At 40.2% G+C, this 24,746-nt stretch overlaps 2 protein-coding genes across 2 annotated transcripts in view; one reads left to right on the top strand and one right to left on the bottom strand.

Annotated features, from left to right (window-relative positions):
• Positions 1-3,139: 3,139 nt before the first annotated feature.
• Positions 3,140-4,312, top strand: LOC127137152 (uncharacterized). Its single transcript, XM_051063637.1, has one exon. It carries the CDS (start codon positions 3,140-3,142, stop codon positions 4,310-4,312), a length of 1,173 nt encoding a protein of 390 aa, XP_050919594.1.
• Positions 4,313-17,145: 12,833 nt separating this feature from the next.
• Positions 17,146-24,746, bottom strand: part of LOC127137151 (uncharacterized) — an 86,543-nt gene continuing 78,942 nt past the window's right edge. Inside the window, exons 5-7 of the mRNA XM_051063636.1 lie at positions 17,965-18,116; positions 17,662-17,857; positions 17,146-17,340 (exon numbers count right to left, since the gene is read on the bottom strand). Coding sequence (XP_050919593.1) covers positions 17,146-17,340; positions 17,662-17,857; positions 17,965-18,116 — 543 coding nt within the window. The remainder of the gene's footprint in view (positions 17,341-17,661; positions 17,858-17,964; positions 18,117-24,746) is intronic.

Below are 24,746 nucleotides of genomic sequence, written 5' to 3'. Positions count from 1 at the left end.
TCGTAGTTAAAGAAGGCTTCTCAAATATATACTTGATTGGATCCATTTTGGATATCAACCAAGTGGTATAATTCAACATGTACTGACGCAGACGCTTAGCAGCCCAAGCCAATGCGCAACAAGTCTTCTCTAGCATAGAATATCGAGTCTCACAGTCGGTGAACTTCTTACTGAGGTAGTAAATATCATATTCTTTCTTTCCAGTCTCATCTTGCTGACCTAGAACACAACCCATACTATCTTCAAGCACAGTCAAATACATGATCAACGGTCTTCCTTCAACAGGCGGAGACAAAATCGGTGGTTCAAGCAGATATTCTTTGATACTGTCAAAAGCTTTCTGGCAATCTTCAGTCCAATCACAAGACTGATATAATTCAAGCGGCCGAGAAAACCTTTGACTTGCTTCTCGGTTTTGGGCGCAGGCATCTCTTGTATTGCTTTGACCTTGGCAGGATCAACTTTAATACCCTTCTCGCTGACAATAGAGCCCAACAACTTACCAGAACGAACACCAAATGTGCACTTATTTGGATTTAAGCGGAGTTTATACTTCCTCAAGCTGGAATAGCTTCAACAAATGCTCGACATGTTCTTCTTCATCAAAAGATTTATCAATCATATCATCAACATATACCTCAATCTCTTTATGCATCATATCATGAAAAAGAGTAGTCATTGCTCTTTGATAAGTTGCATCAGCATTCTTTAAACCGAAAGGCATCACTCTATAACAGAATGTTCCCCAAGGTGTAATGAATGTGGTCTTCTCCATATCTTCGGGTGCCATCTTGATCTGATTATATCCGGAAAATCCATCCATAAACGAAAAGACTTTGAATTTAGCGGTATTGTCTACCAACATATCAATATGTGGTAGAGGGAAATCATCTTTTGGACTAGTGATCGGCCACCATTTACACTTAGTTTTCATCATCTATCCAGCATGAAATCTTCATGAATCGGTAACTTTTGCGTTTTATTTTAATGATTTCTTCCGCTTATTGCATTTTATGAATTTTCGTTTGTTTTATGTTTCATTAGTAGTTTTCCGCATTTTGTCGCATTTTATGTGTTTCTGTGTAGAATGTTGGTTTCCAGGTTTGATTAAAAGTCCGCAAGTGTGTACCGAAAGAAGGGATGTTAGAGCCTGAAGAAAAAGCGAAAAACGGATAAAATAGTGGGCTGACACGGGTGCCCGTGTCAGCTGACATGGCCCGTGTCAGCATGTGCAGACCAGCCAGCAAAAATCCAGTAAAACAGTGGGCTGACACGGATGCCCGTGTCACCTGACACGGCCCGTGTAAGCAGGGCGTGTCTTCTCCTCCTACAGAGGAGCCAACACGGGCAGCAGTGTCACCTGACACGGCTTGTGTTGGCCATTTCGTTAAAAATTCTGATTCTTCTAATTTTTACTCGTGTGGACATCCGGAGGGCATTTTGGGCATTTGGAATTACTTTTAGTTGTTTGGAAACTATTTAGTTGGATGGGAAGCACTGAAAGAGGGACTTTTGGAGCGTGAAAAGAAAAGATACGAAAAGAGGAAGCAAGGTGTGGAGAAGAGAATAGATCTTCAAGATCGAAAGAAATTGAAGATCAACGTTCATCAACAACAACTTGTAATGTCTTTAATTTGTAATCTTTTATCTTTGAATATTATAAGAGGCTAAACCCCCCAATGCTAGGGGGTGTCCCTGAATTGCTACCGTATGAATATTTGATCCATGTTCTTATAATCATTGATGTTTTCGTAATTCAAATTATTATACAACGTGCTTAATGCTTAATTTTATCGGACAAATGAAATTCTGATTTCTGGTTAAGGTTTAGGTCGGACAAACTGCCTTATCACGTGTTGTATAATAAAACCCGCATTTAATCACTTAGGAATGAGGATCAAATTGTGGTTACCGTAAATTCTTGATAACATAAATAATTCTTAACAGCAATTTGATTGACTAAGGAATTTGGAGTGAAATTGCCTGTTAAATGGTTTTGGCTAAGGAATTAGAGAAAACTACTCTAGAGAAACTGTTTTGAATTATAATAACATCGATGTTATATGATATGGAAAAATTGGAATACACAGCAATTCATACACCTGGCCTTAGCATTATTTCTCATATTGGTCAAACTGTTTTTATACGCTTTATATTTTTATTTCTTATCAGTTGTGAAAACAATCATCAAACCCCATATGAACTTTTGTTTAATTGAATTATTCTAAAAAATTGATACTTTCTACGCAGTCCTCGAGATCGATACTCGGGATAACTCCCTTTTTATTACTACATTGGTGCAAATAGTACACTTGCTATTTTACCGATCAAGTTTTTGGCGCCGTTGTCGGGGACTGCCAAGAGTATAAGTTGAAATAATTCAATTGGAATTTTGTTGCTCTGCAGCTAAATTTTTTTATTTTTGTTTAATCTAATAATTGTCTAATCTGTGTATGCGAGGTAAGGCCTCAGCTGAATTTCTTTTTGACGCAGAACCCGAAAGATTATTGCGCGCAAGACGACGAAAAGCTAGGCTGGAACTTTCAGAATCAGCACCTATTGTTTCTGAGTCTGAAAAAGAAGAAGCTATTTCTGCTCATTCCGAAGACTCAGAAGCTGTTTCTGAACCTATGGTTGAACCACAGGGTGAAGCCCCACCACCTCCTGCAGAGAGACTTTTGGGTGACTATGGGGGTGCAAATGCTCCTACTGGAAGGTTAACAATTGTGAACCAACCGGTAAATGTTGATCACTTTCAGCTGCACCCGTCAACGATTCGTCAACTCGAGAGAAGACCGTTCTCCGAAAAAATCAATGAAGATGCCAACAAGCATTTACAAAGATTTCTGACCATGACGACATCGTTGAAATTGCGGGACACTCAGAAGAAGCAAAAAAGTTGGTTATGTTCCCGTTTACATTGTCGGAAGATGCTGAAGAGTGGTTTTACTCTTTACCTGCGGGAAGCATAATAGCTTGGCAACAAATGGAGACAACATTTCTGAATGAGTACTTCCCTGCTTTTGTGTATATCCGCAAGAGATATGATATTGTTAACTTTAAACAGAAAGAAGGATAGTCACTCGGAGACGCGTACAAGCGGTTCAAGCGGTTGTTGGTTACATGTCCTACACATAACATGGATGCAACTGAACAAATGCAAAACTTTGTGAATGGACTTAGAATGAAGACTAAGCAACTCATAGACACAGTTGCCGGTGGTTCAACAAACTTCACAACAGCCACTGGAATAAAGAAAATCATTGAAGCCATTGCAGCAAATGAACATCTGGAATTCTATGACCGCAGTGTAAGTCAACCCGAAGGTATCATTGATCTTAAATTAGCAAATCAAGTTGTGAAGATGGAAGACCAAATAACAGCTCAAGTAGAGAGAAGGCTCAAGAAAATGACTCTTAACACGCAAACTGTGGCACAAGTGCAACCGGTCCAACCTATTCAGGCTGTTAGTTGTGAAATTTGTGGAGGTCCTCACTTCGCCATGCATTGTGTGGCAACTGCTCAACAGGTTGAAGAGATTAATTTTCTGAAGCAAAATAATCCGTACTCCAATACATACAATCCTGGATGGAAAAATCATCCAAATTTTTCTTGGAAGGACCAGCAAGGAAGTGCTCAGAAGCAAGTGCCCACCCAGTATCAAAGTCAAACACAACAGCAATATCGTCCACAACAACTGCAACCTTACCAGCAGCAGCAGTTTCATCCTTCTCAACAACAATTCCAACAACAGGTTCCCAGAAAAGCAGATTGGGAAATTGCCATTGAAAAAATGGCAGCTCAAAGTTCTCAATTTCAAGAGGAGACGAGAAGTAATTTGAGAAACACTGGTGCTTCTATAAAAAATCTGGAAGTGCAAATGAGTCAGATTGCTCAACAACTTGCGGGTTCGCAAACACCAGGTGCTTTACCGAGTGCTACAGTTACAAATCCAAGAGAGCATAATAATGTGAGTGTTGTTACAACAAGGAGCAGTAAGGCAAAAGAAGTCCCCAAAAAAGATGTTAAACAAGAGGACCAATTTCTTGAAGTTGATTTGGAGATAAAAGAGAATGAAGTGGTTAGTGAGAAGGTGACAGTATCTGAACCAGTAGCTAAAGAAAAAGTTAGTGAATCCAAGCCGGTTGTCAAACTCCCGTTTCCAACAAGAAATAAGAAGAAGGAGAAACATGAGAAGAACTTTGAAAAGTTCTTGGAGATGTTCAAAAAACTTGAAATCAACATTCCGTTCTTGGAGGCACTTGAGCAAATGCCCTCTTATGCTAAATTTATGAAAGATATTATTTCATAAAAGAGGAGCACTGACACTGACTCTATTGTACTAACCGAAACTTGCAGTGCTATTTTGCAGGGTATGAAGATCCCGATAAAGAAGAAAGATCGAGGCTCGGTGACTATCCCGTGAACTATCGGGGATAGATCGTTCAAGAAGGCCCTTATAGACTTGGGGGCAAGTGTGAGCCTCATGCCTTTATCCATTTACAAGAGGTTAGGGATTGGAAAGGTACAGTATACCCGAATGACACTTCAATTTGCTGACCACTCTGTGAAGAGACCTTATGGAGTGGTGGAAGACGTTCTTGTGAAGATTGATAAGTTTGTCTTCCCGGTAGACTTTGTGATCATAGAAATGCCGGAAGATGAAGAGATACCGCTCATTCTGGGTAGACCGTTTTTGGAAACCGGGAGGTGTTTGATAAATATAGAAGAAGGGACCATGACTCTAAAGGTTTATGACGAAGAATTAAAAATTGATTTGCGCAACACCATGAAATACAAAGACGATGTGGCCACCAGCCAACACATAGAGGTTATTGATCAAATGGTTATGCAAGAAAATCACCTAGGGGAACAAAAATTACCCTTGGAGAGAGTCCTAAGTCTCTCAATGTTTGAAGACACTCAAGAAGTGGGGGACGAGGAGATGGAAGTGGTAACTCTGATGGCAACATAACAACCCGTTAAGGGATCCCGATCACTCAAATGGGAAAACTTAAGGGAACCTCAAGTTGAAGAAAAGAAAGATGAGACCAAGAAAGTGGCTGAGCTGAAACAGTTACCTGACAATCTCAAGTATGTTTTTCTAGATCCCGAAAAGAAATGCCTGGCGATTATAAGTTCTCATTTAGAGGTTTCTCAAGAAGATAAGCTTGTCAAGGTGTTGAAAAAACACAAAAGTGCCATGGGATGGGCAATAGAAGACCTGAAGGGAATTAGCCCTACGGTGTGCATGCATAAAATTCTCATGGAGGATGGTCACAAACCGGTGGTTCAACCACAAAGAAGACTAAATCCCGTGATGAAGGAAGTGGTCAGAAAAGAGGTTGTTAAATTGTTAGATGCCGAGTTGATTTATCCCATTTCCGATAGCTCTTGGGTGAGTCCGGTGCATGTGGTCCCGAAAAAAGGGGGAACTACAGTTATAAAGAACGAAAAAAGCGAGTTACTTCCTACCAGGACGGTCACGGGTTGGCGTGTGTGCATCAACTACCGGAGATTGAATTTGGAAACCAGAAAGGATCATTTTCCGCTACCTTTCATTGATCAGATATTGGAAAGGTTGGCAGGTCATGAGTACTACTGTTTCCTTGATGGATACTCTGGATACAACCAAATAGCGGTTGCGTCGGAAGATCAAGAGAACACATATTTTACGTGCCTCTATGGTATCTTTGCATACAGAAGAATGCCATTCGGGTTATGTAATGCTCCAACCACCTTCCAAAGGTGCATGACCTCCATTTTTGCAGACATGCTTGAAAAGCATATGGAGGTCTTCATGGATGACTTTTCGATATTTGGTTTTTCTTTTGATAATTGTTTAACTAACCTTTCCCTTGTTTTAGAAAGATGCCAACAAACCAATCTGATACTCAATTGGGAGAAATGTCACTTCATGGTTCGAGAAGGAATAGTCTTAGGTCACAAGATCTCTCACAAAGGGATAGAAGTGGACCAAGCCAAGATTGAGGTAATCAAAAAGCTGCCACCTCCTGTGAATGAAAAAGGTATAAGAAGCTTCTTGGGACATGCGGGTTTCTACCGCAGGTTCATCAGAGATTTCTCGAAGATAGCTAAACCCTTAACTACCCTGTTGGTTAAGGACAAGGCTTTCATTTTTGATAAGGATTGTGCCATTGCTTTTGAAACAATAAAAAATAAATTGCTGACAACACCTATCGTCATTGCTCCTGACTGGTCTCTACCTTTTGAGATTATGTGTGATGTGAGTGACATCGCAGTGGGAGCAGTGCTTGGACAGCGTAGGGATAAGCTCCTGCATGTTATCTATTATGCGAGTCATGTGTTGAACCCTGCGCAGATGAATTATGCAACTACCGAAAAGGAGTTGTTAGTTGTAGTTTATGCCTTTGACAAGTTCAGACAATATCTGTTGGGTTCTAGAGTCATTGTTTATACTGACCATTCTGCTTTGAAGTATTTGCTTTCTAAACATGACTCAAAACCAAGACTGTTGCGGTGGATCCCGCTTCTCCAAGAGTTTGATGTGGAGATCCGGGACAAAAGAGGGTGCAAAAACACTGTAGCAGATCACCTTTCCCGGATGTCCCTAATAGAAGAGAATGAGGAAAAGCGCCCAATAAACGATGAGTTTGCGGATGAACACATCCTCGCTGTTATTGGAATGCCTTGGTTCGCAGACTATGCGAACTATCTAGTGTGCGGGGTGATCCCGAACGATTTTGACTCTAACCGTAAGAAAAAGTTTGTTCATGATTGCAGGTTCTATCTGTGGGACGACCCCTTTTTATACAAAAGGGGAATAGACGGTTTGGTCCGACACTGTGTTCCAGAAGAAGAACAGAGGGATGTGCTGAAATCCTGTCACGATTCGGACTATGGTGGACACTTTAGTGGTGATAGAACTGCTGCTAAAGTCCTCCAATCAGGTTTATACTGGCCGACGCTATTCAAAGATGCTCAACAAATGATCAAAGAGTGCGATAAATGCCAAAGGATGGGAAACATTTTGAAGAGAAATCAGATGCCATAAAATCCCATGCTGGAAGTTGAACTCTTTGATGTGTGGGGTATTGACTTTATGGGTCCGTTTCCACCGTCATTTGGAAAGAACTACATTTTGGTGGCGATGGATTATGTATCCAAGTGGGTGGAAGCAGTCGCGCTACCTACAAATGATGCAAAAGTGGTGGTCAAGTTTTTGAAAGAAAACATATTCGTCAGGTTTGGAGTGCCACGAGCCCTTATTAGTGATGAAGGAACTCACTTCCTAAATCACCTAATGGAGAAGCTACTCTTGAAATACAATGTGAAACACTGGATAGCCACTCCATACCACCCGCAAACTAGTGGTCAAGTTGAAGTGCCAAATCGATAGCTGAAACAAATCCTAGAAAAGACGGTTAATGCTTCTCCCAAGGATTAGGCGAGTAAGCTTGATGATGCACTGTGGGCGTATCGTACTGCTTTCGAAACACTGATTTGTATGTCCCCATATCAGTTGGTATATGGAAAGGCCTGTCATCTACCTTTGGAACTGGAACACAAAGCCTTGTGGGCTTCCAAATTTCTTAACTTGGATCTTGAGAAAGCAGGAGAATCCTGAATCCTTCAACTCCACGAGTTGGAAGAATTCTAGAACCTGGCATATGAAAATGCGAAGATCTACAAAGATCAGACGAAGAAATGGCATGACAAAAGAATCCAAAGGAAAGAGTTCTGGGAAGGACAAAGGGTACTGCTATTCAACTCAAGAATGAAGCTGTTTTCTAGAAAATTGAGATCGAAATGGTCAGGTCCGTTTGTGGTGCACAAAGTGTATCCTCATGGAGTAGTTGAAATAAAAAATCCTTCCAATGGAGATATTTTTAAAGTGAATGGCCAGAGATTGAAGTCGTACAATGTGGGGCAAGTTGTGGGCCAAATTGATGTTGTTCATCTTGTCTAATAAGATGCACAATCGTCGAGCCAAGTGACGTTAAATGAAGCGCTACGTGGGAGGCAACCCACGCCCTTTTTTTAAATCATTTTCTTTGTTTGGTTGTGTGTTTTCTACTTGCAGGTGTAAATAGTGTTTCATAGAGGAGATAAAGGTAGCGATCACAGCAAATCTCTAAAAAGTCGGAAGCTAGAGCCTTGCACAGAGCGAAAGATCAAGAAATCCAGAAAAATGGAAAACAGGGACCTGACACGGGCGCCCGTGTCGCCTGACACGGCCCGTGTCAGGAAGAGGAGTTTTGTGTTGGAAAATGGGATTTCCAGGGGCCTGACACGGCCGCCCGTGTCAGGTGACACGGCCCGTGTCAGCCTTGGACCAAAAAAGTTGTTTTTAAGCGCTTCTGGGAATGACACGGCCCATGTCAGGAGGGTGTGTTGCGCTGACACGGTCGTGTCAGCTAGCACAGTGGTGATTTTCTTTTGAAAAAACTAGCCGTTGGGCACCTTTCACCATGCATTTTTGACCGTTGGAGGTGGGTCCCACCCCCGAAAATCACCCTATAAATATACCCTATCACCAATTCTTTCCTCATTTCACACATTACATTCATACTTCTTCATCTCCACTTTCTTTCCCTCAAATACAACCTAATTTCTTCATTAGTTTCTCTCAAGAGCTACCTCCTTTCCCCACCAATCTCCATCCATCTTCTCGGAAAAGTTCACCACTCCCTACTCTCGACACTCCTCCGGTAATATCTCTCTGTAAATCTTTGTTTTTCCAAATTCTTGTTTTGTTATTATTGTGTGCAGGAACAATATGTCTCGACGTGGCGAAAAAACCAAAAATGTCGGAGAATCATCTCGTCCAAAACAAAGAGCAAGGCGAACCCCGAACGAACACGACATTGTGTTCGAGAGCCTGGAACATCAGAAAAGGTACGCGGTTCATATAAAAAGGAAACTCACCCATACGAGGTATATGTGCAATGGCACACTGCAGGGATGCTGGAATTTATGCAGCTGGAAGCGCCTACATTTGCACGCATCACGCTGGAATTTCTGAGCACCATCGATTTTAATCTGAAGAACATGTGGAACGGCACAAAGAAAGAATATTACGGTACGTTGCACTTTCGTCTATTCAATACTTATTTGGAACTAACGGTGGAAGAGTTAGGGAGGATCTTAAAACTCCCAATCGTATGGCCTGGAGCGGTGCCCGACACATTTGTCCTGGCGGAATTCTGGACCGCCATCATAGGTAATAATAAATATGTGTCCAAAGGGGAAAAGGCATCGGGTATCCATAACCCATGTTTCAGGTACGCACAAAAGGCTCTGGCCTATACAATTTTTGGTCGAGGAGACAACACAGTTGTAGCCACACAAAGGGAGTTATTCTTCCTATACAGCATGACATCTCAGGCTCCGATCAATGTAGCGGCCTTTGCAGCCGACTACTTAGGGAGAGTTGGTCGCGCTACATCAGGCGACATTTCTGTTGGCGGCATGATTACTCAGATTGCCGACCACTTCGGATTTGGTGCTGCTTTAGTTGACTCCCCTCAGGTGCCAGGTAAAAGCAAACTGGATATGGCAGCCTTGATCCAGCAAGGCATGATCACGGTAAAACAAGACTACTACTCTCTTTTGTGCCAAAAAGTACATGTTCTTGATTTACCTGCCTACGAGTTTATCAGTATCACTAACAGAGCCAACTGGCTCTATGACTGCCCTGAACTGGAAGAGGGGGACGAAGATTTGTTTGACTCTTTTACTGCAGATGAACCGATGGAGGGTGCACCGAACACCGAGGAACCTTTTTTCTAACAACCGCCGGAACCAACTCAAGCATCTGGATCATACTCCATGCCATCAGACCAATGGGGATGGATCCAGGATGAGATTGGCCACCTTCGCACGGAGCAATCCAGGCAAGGTGAAGAGATCACCAGGTTCGGAGCTGAGCAACGCTGTCAAGGGACGGTTTTGGACGAGATGAACGCAATGATGCAACGTATGATGTTGCATTATCCATACCCGCCACCACCTCCTCAGTAATTGCTGTAAGTATCCTCATATCTTAACTTTAAACATTGCGGACAATGTTTGGTTCAGGTGTGGGGAGGTTTTTAATTGAATTGTTTTTAATTTTAATTTTCATTGTGTCTGTGGGTTATTTTGTTCGTCGTTGTGTGGTTGTTTGTTATTTTTTTTGGTAAGTTACAGATGAAAGGAGATGATGCTAGAGAAATGAGAGACTAGTGGACAGTGAGTAAAAGACGCGATCCCGAACTTTCTCCTGAGGCAACATGGAAGGTGACACAGTTGAGAAACAAAAGGTTGGACGCAACTTAGAAGTTTAGACCGAAAAAGGAGAAGGTAAGCCCAATCTGATAAAGAAGCTGTCCATCATAAAGAATGTTTGAAGTCTGCAAGCTTAACCAACATGGTGAGAGTCTAGCTAAACCAAACACAAATGAGCGCATTTAGGTATGACTCTATCTCTCTAATTTTGCGTAAGTTCTACTGATACAGCACTATACAAAAACGCACACTGAGGCACGTTGTTTGTTTTCAACCTTTGAGCCTTTCTAGCCACCCATAATGTTGTTTTCATCCGTTGTAAACCCCTTTTGAGCCTGTAACCCTTTGTTTGTGTAAACCATCATGTAACCCTTAGCCATACACTTCCTACCCTAGCTCGGCATGACTGTGTAATGTAACACTTGTGCAAAAAGATAAGTTTGGGGTATTCATCCGTAGACTAAAAAAATGTTGTTAAAAAATTGCAAGTGCAAGGAAAAGAAAAATGAGAAAAAGAAAAAGTGTGTAGAAACATCTGATTCTACCGAAAAAAGAAGAAGAAAAAGAAATGAAAGAAATAAGCACTTGCTTTAGAAATATACTCATGCATTAATATGAATTTGAGTGGAAAAAGAGTCAAGAGTGGACGATGCCCCAACAAAATAAAATTCTTACACCAAGAGAAACAACAACATGAATGCCGAGCTGTAAAACCTTTAGTAATCCATTTTGTTGACTACTCTCCCACCGTACCTAAGCCCCGTTACAACCCTGAAGACCTCCTAAAGTGTGTAAATTGTGTTTGTGCCGTTGACGTAGAATCTATTCAAAAGTAAGAGTTGATATTGCATACCTTGATTTATTGAGTGCTAAACACTTTAACCTCGAGAGATTTGGTGAGTAGTGTGAAGAAGCTTGCAGGTAAAAGAACTCTCTGAAATGATAAGGCAGTGGAAAATGTCGAATGGGTGAACTTGAAACTTAATTGGGAAGAAGAAAACCAAGTTGCGAATAACATCAGTTGTGTTGAGGAAAGGATAGAATCCATGGTTGACCTCCGCGTGTCTCTTGCATCACTTGAGGACAAGCAATGAGATAAGTTTGGGGTTGTGATCGGCCACCATTTACACTCAGTTTTCATCATTTATCCAGCATGGAATCTTCATGAATCGGTAACTTTTGCATTTTATTTTAATGATTTCTTCCGCTTATTGCATTTTATGAATTTCCATTTGTTTTATGTTTCATTAGTAGTTTTCCGCATTTTGTCGCATTTTATGCGTTTCTGTGTAGAATGTTGGTTTCCAGGTTTGATTAAAAGTCCGCAAGTGTGTACCGGAAGAAGGGATGTTAGAGGCTGAAGAAAAAGCGAAAAACGGATAAAACAGTGGGCTGACACGGGTGCCCGTGTCACCTGACACGGCCCGTGTCAGCATGTGCAGACCAGCCAGTAAAAATCTAGTAAAATAATGGGCTGACACGGGTGCCTGTGTCACCTGACACGGCCCGTGTCAGCAGGGCGTGTCTTCTCCTCCTACAGAGGAGCCAACACGGGCAGCAGTGTCACCTGACACGGCCCGTGTTGGCCATTTCGTTAAAAATTCTGATTCTTCTAATTTTTACTCCTGTGGACATCCGGAGGGCATTTTGGGGATTTGGCATTACTTTTAGTTGTTTGGAAAATATTTAGTTGGATAGGAAGCACTGAAAGAGGGACTTTTGGATCGTGAAAAGAAAATATACGAAAAGAGGAAGCAAGGTGTGAAGAAGAGAATAGATCTTCAAGATCAGAAGAAATTGAAGATCAACGTTCATCAACAACAACTTGTAATGTCTTTAATTTGTAATCTTTTATCTTTGAATATTATGAGAGGCTAAACCCCCCAATGCTAGGGGGTGTCCCTGAATTGCTACCGTATGAATATTTGATCCATGTTCTTATAATCATTGATGTTTTCGTAATTCAAATTATTATACAACGTGCTTAATGCTTAATTTTATCGGACAAATGAAATTCTGATTTCTGGTTAAGGATTAGGTCGGACAAACCGCCTTATCACGTGTTGTATAATAAAACCCGCGTTTAATCACTTAGGAATGAGGATCAAACTGTGGTTACCGTAAATTCTTGATAACATAAATAATTCTTAACAGCAATTTGATTGACTAAGGAATTAGGAGTGAAATTACCTGTTAAATGGTTTTGGCTAAGGAATTAGAGAAAACTACTCTGAAGAAACTGTTTTGAATTATAATAACATCAATGTTATATGATATGGAAAAAGTGGAATACACAGCAATTCATACACCTGGCCTTAGCATTATTTCTCATATTGGTCAAACTATTTTTATACGCTTTATATTTTTATTTCTTATCAGTTGTGAAAACAATCATCAAACCCCATATGAACTTTTGTTTAATTGAATTATTCTAATAAATTGATACTTTCTACGCAGTCCTCGAGATCGATACTCGGGATAACTCCCTTTTTATTACTACATTGGTGCAAATAGTACACTTGGTATTTTACCGATCAACCGGCTTTATTCAAATCTCTATAATTAACACACACGCGGATTTTTCCATCTTTCTTTGGCACATGCACAATATTGGCCACCCATTGCAGATACTCAACGGTCACAAGGAAACCAACATCAATCTGCTTCTGCACTTCTTCTTTGATCTTTATTGCCATATCAGGATGCGTTCTTCTCAACTTCTGATTGACTGGCGGGCATTCTGGCTTCAACGGTAATCTATGCTCCACAATCTCAGAATCTAAACCAGGCATATCTTGATAGGACCAAGAAAACGCATCTGAATATTCTCGGAGAAGATCAATCAACCCCTTCTTAACATTTGGACACAGTCGAGACCCAATCTTGACTTCCTTCACATTATCCTCGGAACCCAAGTTGACTAACTCAATCTGCTCTTCGAATGGCTGAATGGCTTTTCCTTCAAGCTCAAGAAGACGAACCAATTCATCACTCACTTCTTCATGACTTTCCTCATCGGCCTCAAACACAGGGAATTCAAAATTTAGAGAAGGATAATGATCATTGTATTCAATGGGGTTAGAAACCATCCTGCATAATGATTTGATAATTTGATTTTAGAGAAGTGATTTATGACTAAATATTATGCAGATGGATAAGTTTATTTATTTATTTATGTTTTTTGTGATTACCATTTTCAGAATAAAGCAAAAAGTAAAAACAAAACATCATAGATGTGGATGAATAGAATTATATTTTATTGATGATCAAATTTGAAAATGCCAAACAATGTTCACTTCTCCCTTAGGCATAGGAGAAGGATTTTTGAAAACAAATAAAAGCAATTACTTATATTGATGCATAATAACAGGAATATCAACAGCAATCTAATTGTTTCAAGCCTTTCCATGCGTCACAAAATTGGTGCAGTTTTCCTCTTCGTCGTCCTCCAGCACAGCAGCTAAGTGTTGTTCATTTCCATGAATGAACCCTCCGCTAAGGAAGCTGAGTTGCATGTCCTCTGATCTAGCAGCTGACGAACCTTGCTGAAAATCCATACCGGTTCTATTCTTGTTATCGGAGACCTCTACCACTCGCCCCCAATGATCAACAACTCCTTCTTCAACAATCTTCCTTGCATCTTTTAATGAGGACATAGGTGCCCCAACTCTCTTTTCAACAGCAATAGATAAGGCTTGGAACGGAGTTCCAACCTCATCATCAGCTTCAACATAAGAGAAAGATGACAGGTGGCTAATCAACAACGCCTTCTGTTAGTATAGGGTTAGAGTATTGGGATTTGTTATCGTCTCAACAGGGATTATGTGATATTGCCGCCGTTCGACAGTTGTTAAGTTCTTAACTTATAGTAACAAGGGGGTTTTAGTTTTTGGTTACGGTAGCTTGCATCAAAAGTAGGAAATTGCGGTAAAAGTTTTGGTTTTACGATTTGAGAAAGATTGTCAAAGTTAGGGTTCGACGATCACTTGGCATGCATATGTTCGATCAAACAAAACTCATAAACTCCATTAGATGATAAACACATTCACAAAATCCTCCCAATGTGTTTATTTCTAACACACATTGTGGTTTTTCCCATTTTGATCCATTGTTGATCTCTCACACAATCTATCAAAATGACAACTTTTAGGTTCAACTTTTAGTGAACAAACTCCTTCAATACTATCTCTAGCTAAAGAACAAGGATGGATGAAAACCTAGGTCAAGAGTTGGAAACACCTTTCAATCATAAACCAACACAAAGAGTTATCAATAAAATAAGGTTTTCACCATACATTCATCATCAAAGAGTTTACAAATGAAGATCAACCCATATACATACAAAGCTTATGATCATCTACATCTAACCTTGACAAAATAAAAGACTTAGCTACTCATTTTCATGGTAGCTTGAGCAACAAGTTTCGGAAGAAGGTTGATCAACATCCGAGTCGAAGAATCGAGATTGGATGGGAATCCACCTTCTTTTTGTAAAATATTGTCAAGAGAAGAAGAAGAATGAGAAATAGGGTTTCTAGGGCACAAAAATCCTCTCTAGCAAGAAAACAAGTAAAAAGATGATAAAAAGATCTAAGAGTCCTTTTCCAAAAAGTAGCCCATGCTACTTATAGAAATGGTTGCTGAGCTGTCATGCTCGCTAGGCGAGCAGAATGGTTCGCCTAGCAAGCCCCAAAATAAGTCATCAGAAGAGCCTGCGTCCAGAGGAGTCATCCCAGACAAGTTTGCACTGTTCGCTAGGAGAACAATCCTTCGCTAGGCGAAGCCTTCGCTTCTCTCATTCGCTCCAGCGAGTCTTGATGATTTTGCTACTGGAATTGTTCGCTACCTGCTCGCTGGATGCTCGCCTAGCGAATACTTGATCTTTTTGGTTTTTTCCAAGTCTGGGAGTGTTCGCTGGCATCTCGCTGAGTGCTCGCCTAGCGAATACTTCGCTACCTTGCTCGCCTAGCGAGCTTGCTTATGTTTGCTTTCTTTCTTGGTTCCTTTGCCATCTTTCTTGTGCCTTAGTTTTCTACTCTTTCATGCCTAATTCCTGCACAATAACACACAAATTAAAGGTACCAAGATCATTTCACACAGTATTGCAAATCAACAAAAGCAAGGGCGGTTTTGAACACTTTTTCGACAAAAAGGAGTGAAAGATGCCCACATATGATAGCTCAAATAAGCAAACTTGGGCATCTAACAACTCTCCCCAACTAGATTCTTGCTTTCCCTCAAGCAAAGTATGCCTCTTGAAGGACAAGAGGATTTGCTTAAAGAAAAAGATTTCTCCGAAATCAGATAAAATGGCTTAAACACAAGAGAATCAACCAGACACAAGTTCCCAATGGTTAGAATAACACAATACACAAGAACTAAAGCCTTATAGCAATGCAAAACATGTATCAATCCACAACAATGTTATCTTGAATGAATCACCCTATCTCTCCTCTTCGAATAAGGATTGAAGAAATTACGCATTTGCAACCGCGGGGACAATTTCACTCTCCAACAAACAATGCAAAACTCAATTCAATTCATACAATGTCTAACAATTATAAATGAAAATGCGGAAGCACGAAGATCACTAATGTCAACTTCGTTTCACTTGTTTCTCATTTGAAACCTTCACAACTCTTATTTCACAACTCAATTTTGTTTTTCACTATTTTTCTTCCAAGCAAGCATTCATTTTCATTTTCTTTTTTTTTTCTTTTCACATCGTATTCACAAAACAGATGTTTCTCTTTTGTAATTAATTTTTTTCAATGCTTGCTCGGTTATTCAAGAGTTGTGGCACCTACCGATTCTCATTTTCGTTCTCCCCAACTTATCTTTTACTCACCCCAAGTGAATGCTCTTGACTTTTTACGGCAAAAGAACAATTATAAAAAATTTCAGGGTTTCAAGAAAAAAGATTTTGACATCTCGCCTTATTTCAAGCTGAGATTCAACTGTTTAAGCTCAAAGGGGTTCACGAATACTCTCTGCTCACGGGTAAGTTGTATTTGGAATTGGTTGTGCTCGAAAGAAAACAAGCGCCTTGATCATTTCTAATTGCTTCCACAAATTCACAATAATAAAAGACAAAGCATGAATCAAATGAATCAACACAGTTTATTAGAATCCAGCATTTTAGTGTACAATGGAGGTTTCCTCACAATTTGTGGTTCTAAGTCCTAGGTGAATCATTCATTCAATTATGTTGCAAAAAGAACAATATTCAATTACGAAAAGAGTAAAGTTCTTAATGCATTCTAAAATTCTAACCGGAGGTAACCATGTACCTTAGCATTATTCGCTTGTTTATTTTTATCATCGCCATCCAAGCTCGGATGCACCTTCATTGGATACTTCTTTGAGGAGCAACCAATCTAGAAGGTTTGACCCTTAACAACCAAAAATTTATTAAACAAAATAAATTCAAACCAAACACAATAATTTAAAACATAAACAACAATCATCACTTCAAAATGTTAAAATGTGCGTGGGGGACAAAACACCCCAAAAATTACATAACCAAAATACCCAATATCTAAAAATACAAGAAAATAAAACATAACATAAAAAAAAACATAAAAAAACTTAGTCCTCATAGGACTCAGAACTCTCTTCACTACCGGCCTCAGAATCGGAACTATCATCATCATCATCATCATCATCATCATCATCATCATCATCATCAGCGCCACCAGAAGCATCAACACCATAAGCACCAGCACCCGCCCCCTCTCCGAAAACAGGCCTGTCCTCAGGCCAGCTAGCATGTTGCAGGAACTGCTCACGCGTCATCATAGGATGCTCTCCAGAAGGGTCACGTACCTGCAACTGTGATAACTGCATAGAGTCATGTATATCAATCATGGCACGCTGAGTCGCCGCCATGCAATCTCAATTGTAATTGCAAATAGCTTGCTGGAAATGATCAAACCCCTGAGCAAAAGCACCAGGACCATCAGAAGCCCCGATATCATCAACATCTGTACTACCTCGGAAGTTCTTCGGCTTACAGTACTTGGCCACATATCGATCGTCGATTGCGGACGGAATCCTTACCTGACTGCGGGAGGGTAGCTTCACCCTCGACTGCTGGCACAAAGCCATGATGAGACAAGGAAAAGCAAGGGGGCAGTTAACTCGCGCCCCCGAATTCAGCCCGCTCTCAACCACGAACTTCAACTCAATCGTAATGATTCGCGCCATATCAATCTGTACATTGGTTAGAATACAGTGGACCAAGTGTGCCACTAGGATCGGCACGGTCGACGTGTGTGACTTGGGCTTAATGTTGGTCAGAACCAGCATCAAGATCAGCTGAGCTAAGGGAATCATATCCTCCCGATGGTACCTCACGGGAACCCCAGATGGGTTCACCTCAACCTACTTTCCCTCAAACAACAGAGCCACAGAAATAGCATCAGTGTCCTTGTGGAGCCTCAGATCTCTGTGGTATGCATCCCTCTCATTAACTCCCAGATGGAGCGGTTCACCAAGCACTCGCTTAATAGCATCCCTATCAAAAGCGACCTGACGCCCTGACACTCTTATAGTCCAAGTGAAAGGCTTGTCGTCATTTGGCAGCGCGTTCGCATAGAACTCGCGACTATCTCAATATCATAGCTTTCGAGTGGAGAGATCAACTTGTCCCATTTCTTGCTATGTATCAACCCTGCAAATGTCCGATAATCGCCTTCGGGGTTGATCAAAAACCTCTTCTCAGGTAAGATTTTCCTTTTCTCCAACGCCACATAACGTGCGGCTTGCTTCGGCCCAACAAATTTATCGGTGTCAAATTGAATTGGCGCAGTGCGGGAAGTGCTCCCAACCTTTCTCTTTTTTGAAGCACTTGACCTGGATGCCATCTGTAAAATCATAGAAACAAAACAGCACACAACCACAAAACAGATTAGAGATCAAAACAAAAAAACCAAATACTATCATGGTCGCTACTGCTTCGCTTAGCGAGAACCCAGCGAAGATTCGCTATGGGTTCGCTTAGCGAAGTGGCAGCGAATCTTCGCCACAGATTCGCCTAGCGAGGATGCTAGCGAATGTTACGGGATTCTGAGTTCTCCACTGTTAACAATCCAATTTCAAAAAACCCAAAGTCTATTGATACCCAATCTCCCAAATTTCAGAAACAAAGTAATTTAACATGCTAGGAATCGTTCTAAACATACATGCAAATTAAATTTCAGAAAACCCAATCTCCCAAATTCATCCCTAATGACTCATTCTTCAGGATTTACAATATTGAAAGCACAAAGGAATGGAGACAGAACAAACCTGATTGAAGAGGTTGATTGATTCTGAAATGCAACGGTTACGGTTTTCACAAGGATGATTCTCAAAGAGATTGTGTGAGATGGAAGTGAAAAGTGTGAAAGTGAGAGTGAGTTCGACCTTATATTCAGACTTAAAACAAAATAAAGAGTTTTGGGCCCAAATGAATGACCCTCTGAAAATATAATAAAGTTCTGTCACACAACGTTCACTACTGTCTTCGCCTAGCGAGCAGCTAGCGAATAGCTCGCTACGGTCTTCGCCTAGCGAGCAGCTAGCGAACATGACAGTATCTTGTTTTTTTTCAAAACAGCACTGCACAACACAATTCAGCAAGGTTCCACCAATTTGAACACCAATACCACACAACACAAAGCTGTAAATACTTACAATGTTGGGGTGCCTCCCAACAAGCGCTTGTTTAACGTCGGATAAGCTCGACGGTTCAAGATGCTCACAGAGGAGCATCCAAGCAAATTGCACAGCTCTCGCGATCCACAAGACCGCCAAGATAAATCTTCAAACGTTGGTCATTAACCGTCCAACTGTCTTTCTTCTCCAAGTCCTCAATGAAAACAGCTCCATACTCTTTGACTTCTTTGACACGATATGGCCCGGACCATTTAGATTTCAATTTTTCGGGGAATAGCCTCAACCTAGAATTGTTCGGGCACAAATTCCTTCTTCCTAAGCTTTTTGTCATGATACTCTTTCACCTTTTCTTTGTACAACCAACTCGAGTGATATGCGGCATTGCGCATTTCTTCCAACTCAAGCAATTGCACTTTTCTTTTTTCACCGGCCAAATCCTTATCAAAGTTCAATAATTTCAGAGCCCATAAAGCTTTGTGCTCCAATTCGACCGGCAAATGGCAAGTTTTACCAAATACCAATTGAAAAGGAGTTAGCCCAATTGGAGCTTTAAAAGCGGTACGGTATGCCCATAAAGCTTCATCCAACTTTTGCGACCACTCTTTTTTAGAATTAGACACGGTTTTTTCAAGAATTCTCTTAATCTCACGATTAGAGACTTCGACTTGACCGTTTGCTTGTGGGTGATATGGAGTCGCCACTCTATGTGATACACTGTAATGTTTCAAAACGTTTTCTAACGGTGCATTACAAAAGTGCGACCCTCCGTCACTAATCAACACACGGGGGGTTCCAAAACGGGAAAAGATGTTTTTCTTCAAAAAATTTATTACCGTTTTAGCATCCGCTCGAGGTGAGGCAATCGCCTCAACCCACTTAGAAACATAGTCAACCGCCACAAGCATATATTCATTACCATATGAGGGTGGGAATGGTCCAACAAAGTCGATACCCCAACAATCGAATACTTCAACCTCTTGGAAGTTTTGGAGAGGCATCTCGTCTCTCTTACCAATCCCACCACTTCTTTGGCAACTATCACAACTTTGCGCATGGGCATTTGCGTCTTTGAAAATAGTAGGCCAATAAAATCCTGACTGAAGGACTTTAGTGGCCGTTCTTGCCCCATTGTAGTGTCCTCCGTAAGGCGAGTTGTGACAATGCCAAAGAATGCTTTGCGCTTCATCGCCAGTAACACACCTCCTCAAAAGGTTATCACCACCCAATTTAAACAAGTATGGGTCGTCCCACACGTAGTACTTAGCATCCGAGAGAAAATTCCTTTTTTGGTTCGAAGTTAGGTCGGGAGGAACCAAACCACTAGCCTTATGGTTCGCAAAGTCCGCAAACCACGGCCTAACTTGAACTTTGAAAAGTTTTTCATCAGGAAACTCTTCCCGGATTTCCTTCTCGGAAGCGGTAACCTCCACATTAACTAAGCGAGATAAATGATTCGCCACCAAATTTTCCGATCCTTTCTTGTCTTTGATTTCAACATCAAATTCTTGCAACAAGAGGATCCAACGGATGAGCCTTTGCTTCGAGTCCGGTTTGGTGAGCAAATATTTAATCGCCGAGTGGTCGGTATACACTATGACCTTGGACCCAATAAGATAGGACCTAAACTTTTCAAGCGCATACATTATCGCAAGTAATTCTTTTTCAGTGGTGGCATTGTTAACTTGAGCCTCATTAAGAACTTTACTTGCGTAGTGTATCGCATGAAATTTTTTCTCTTTTCTTTGGCCTAATACCGCTCCGATTGCAAAGTTGCTCGCATCACACATGAGCTCAAAATTTAAATTCCAATTTGGAGCGACTATAATTGGAGCGGTAACCAATTTTTCCTTTAAAATTTCAAAAGCTTGTAAACACTCATCAGTTAAAAGAAATACCTGATCCTTAGCTAGCAAGTTACTCAAAGGCCTAGCTACCTTTGAGAAGTCTTTGATAAAGCGCCGATAGAAACCGGCGTGCCCCAGAAAGCTTCGGATTCCCTTCAAATTCACCGGAGGAGGCAACTTTTCCATCACTTCAACTTTAGCACGATCAACTTCAAGCCCTCTTGAAGAGACTTTATGGCCAAGCACTATCCCCTCGGTCACCATGAAGTGGCACTTCTCCCAATTAAGAACAAGATTTGTCTTCACACATCTTTCTAGAACCGTTTCCAAGTTGTCCAAGCATAGACCAAAGGAACCACCAAATACGGAGAAGTCGTCCATAAAGACTTCCATTGTTTTCTCGATAAGGTCGGCAAAAATAGCTTGCACACATCTTTGGAAAGTCGTCGGTGCATTGCACAACCTAGAGGGCATTTTACGGTATGCAAAATTCCAAAAGGACATGTGAAAGCCATCTTTTCATGATCGGCCGAGTCAACCGCAATTTGGTTATACCCGGAGTAGCCATCTAAGAAACAATAGTATTTTTGCCCAGAAAGTCTTTCTAGCATTTGATCCATGAACGGGAGTGGAAAGTGATCTTTTCGAGTTGCGGTATTCAACCGCCTATAATCAATGCACATACGCCACCCCGTTGCCACTTTTGTCGGGATCAACTCATCCTTTTCATTTCGAATCACGGTAATGCCACCTTTCTTCGGAACCACATGTACAGGACTAACCCATGGGCTATCCGAAATTGGGTAAATCATTCCCGTATCCAACAACTTAACAACCTCCTTTCTAACAACTTCCTTCATAGTAGGATTTAAGCGGCGTTACGGTTGAGCTACCGACTTAAAGTCCTCTTCCATTAAGACCTTGTGCATGCAATAGGAAGGACTAATTCATTTGAGATCGGAAAGAGTCCAACCCATGGCTTCTTGATTCTTTTTCAAAACATAGATCAAACGGGCTTCTTCATTCTTTGACAAAAGATTGCTTATGATAATCGGCTTTGCTTCGGTCTCGTCGAGGAATGCATACTTCAAATTAGAAGGTAACATTTTCAATTCAATCGGCGATTTTTCTTCATTAACCTCCTTATTCAATACTTCCTCCTCAACTTCCCACGGATGTAACTCTTTTAGACTATCAAGTTCCCTTAGGCATTCCTCAAGAGCTTGCTCTTCTTCAATTGTGAAAACTTCAAAGGAGTCATCAAGAGCTAACTCCATAGGAGATATCTCATGAATATGTTTAGAAACTTCAAAAGTTGCCTCTTCGATCACATCAATGCGAAAGCTATCACGCCTATCCTTTGAATGCTTCATGGCTTCGAATAGATCAAAAGTAACTTCTTCATTTTGGACCCTTACTTTCATCAAACCGTCGTCAACGTCAATCATCATGCCTGCGGTTTTCATGAACGATCGGCCAAGAATAAGCGGAGCATCGTCATCCTCTTCCATATCAATCACAATGAAATCAACCGGGAAGAAGAATTTGTCAACTTTGACCAATACATCTTGGGCTAACCCATGAGGATGGGTAGTCGACTTATCGGCCAATTGCAAAGTCATCCGGATGGCCTTCATTTCAATGTTGACAAGCCTTTTCACAATAGACAATGGTATTAGATTAATGCTTGACCCCAAATCAATTAGCCCTTTTCCGACATAGAAATCACCAATTGTAACCGGCAAAGTAACTCGTCCCGGGTCAACCTCTTTTCTCGGAAGCGTCCGTTGAATGATTGCACTACAACTAGCATCTAGGACAATTATCTCCGGTTCCGTGTACCTCCGCTTTTTAGTAAGTATGTCTTTCATAAATTTCGCATACTTAGGCATTTGCTCCAATGCTTCGGCAAACGGAATGTTCACTTGAAGTTGTTTGAATATATCCATGAACCGGGCGTAATGCCGTTCATTCTCCCTCTTAGATGGAGCATATGGATACAAAAGCTTTTGGATTAGAGTAGCGCCCACTACCTCCTTTCCTTTAGAAACTCTAGAATTCCTCTCTCTTTTCTTTTTTAGTCCCTCCACCTTCACTTCATCACTCTTATTTTTTTCAACTTCCACACTTTCTTTATTTTCTACTTCACCATTTTTTTCATTCTTTTCAACTTCTTCCTCACTCCACTCCCCAACTTCAACATCAATGCTATCCTCTATTTTTTTCTCCTCATCTTTTTTCTCATCCTCTCTTTTTTCACTATCATCTCTTTTTTTACTCTCACTAATCAACTCCCTTCCACTTCTCGTCGTTATCGCTTTACAATGCTCTTTTGGATTCATTTGCGTGTTCGCCGAAAAAGATGGTCCGGGTTGTTGTTCCGCTAGTTGTTTAGCAAGTTGACCGACTTGAGTTTCGAGATTTTTGATTGCCGCATCGTTGCTCTTTTGATTAGCCTTCGACAATTGCATAAATTGTGTCAATGTCTCTTCTAACTTTGAAGTCACGACCGGCGGTTGTTGAGGTTGGTAAGGATTTTGACGGCTAGAAGTACCACCCCCATAACCTTGGTTATGGTGATAGTTAGCCCTTGGTTGGAACCCTTGATTCCCTTGAAAGTATTGTTGTTGATTTTAAGGATGTTGTTGATACGTGTCGCGGCGGGATTTTTCACGAGATTAAGTATTGATTGAACTTAACCCGTTTGAAAAATATTTTAAATGCAAGAGTCGCCACCGTCTTTTATTTTATCCAAAAAGAGGAAGGGAAAAATAACGATAAATCCCTTTAGAGTTACGGGTTCGGGGGTTGGTTATGCAAAGGGAAGGTATTAGCACCCTCCACATCTGTGGTACTCCACAGGAACCTTTTTGCTTATGTTTATGTGAATGCTTTGCTTTTTTCGCTTTGATCGTTTGATTGGGGAGATGAGAAAAGAACTTGATTTTATTGCTTTTGGACTCGATAAAGTCGTAGACTTCATGCCTACGTATCTCCAAGGCGCAATGGAGAAATCAGAATCCACGTAGTTCTCCCAAAAGAAAAGGGGAAAGTCTGTTTTGTTGATTTTAGATTGGCGTGTCTTGCCATCTCTTGCTCGACCTAGGCGGGAGGCTTCGAAACTGACACGTCCTTTTGAAAATGTTTTTAAACTGAAAAGCCAAAGCTGGCAAAAGATTTGAATGAGCCTAAACCCCAAAACAATAAATAAATGGGCTCATTATAAGGAAGCCCAAGAGTAAGCTCGTGAGTGTGTGAAAAGGGTTTCTTAAACGGCGACCGTTGGAATCGCATCGGGTTTCTCTTTTTTGGATTTTTCGATTTTTTAACATAAAACGTGAACAATACGATTAAACACACAATACAGAACATAAAAAATGCGAGAAAGTAAATTATTACAACACAGTTAGCTATGAATAGTTAGTATTACGAATAGTTAGTGGAGTTAATCGAGCTGAAACTGAAACGAAACGGTTAGTAACAACATAAACAAATATAAAAAACAATATAAACATTTACTTTAGACAAAATAAACATTTGATATAAATAAACATTTAATTAAAATAAACATTTAAACAAATAATTAATTTAACTAACATTTAAATAAAACATATATGCAAAATAATAATAAAAGATAAACAATATTTAGTAAACAAAAGTAATATATATATATATATATATATATATATATATATATATATATATATATATATATATATATATATATATATATATATATATATATATATATATATATATATATATACAATATAATAGTATATAGACATTTAGACAAATATATATATATATATATATATATATATATATATATATATATATATATATATATAATATATATATATATATATAAATAATATATAATAGACAAAGATAATATATATATATATATATATATATATATATATATATCTTTGTCTATTATATATTATTTGTCTATATATATATATATATATATATATATATATATATATT

This window comes from Lathyrus oleraceus, chromosome 4 (genome assembly GCF_024323335.1).
Source record: "Lathyrus oleraceus cultivar Zhongwan6 chromosome 4, CAAS_Psat_ZW6_1.0, whole genome shotgun sequence".
NCBI lineage: Eukaryota > Viridiplantae > Streptophyta > Magnoliopsida > Fabales > Fabaceae > Lathyrus > Lathyrus oleraceus.
This window is presented reverse-complemented; position numbering and strand designations above follow the sequence as displayed.

Excerpts from the sequence above, each read along its gene's own strand:
- LOC127137152 (XM_051063637.1), top strand. The coding sequence starts at position 3,140 with ATGGATGCAACTGAACAAATGCAAAACTTTGTGAATGGACTTAGAATG.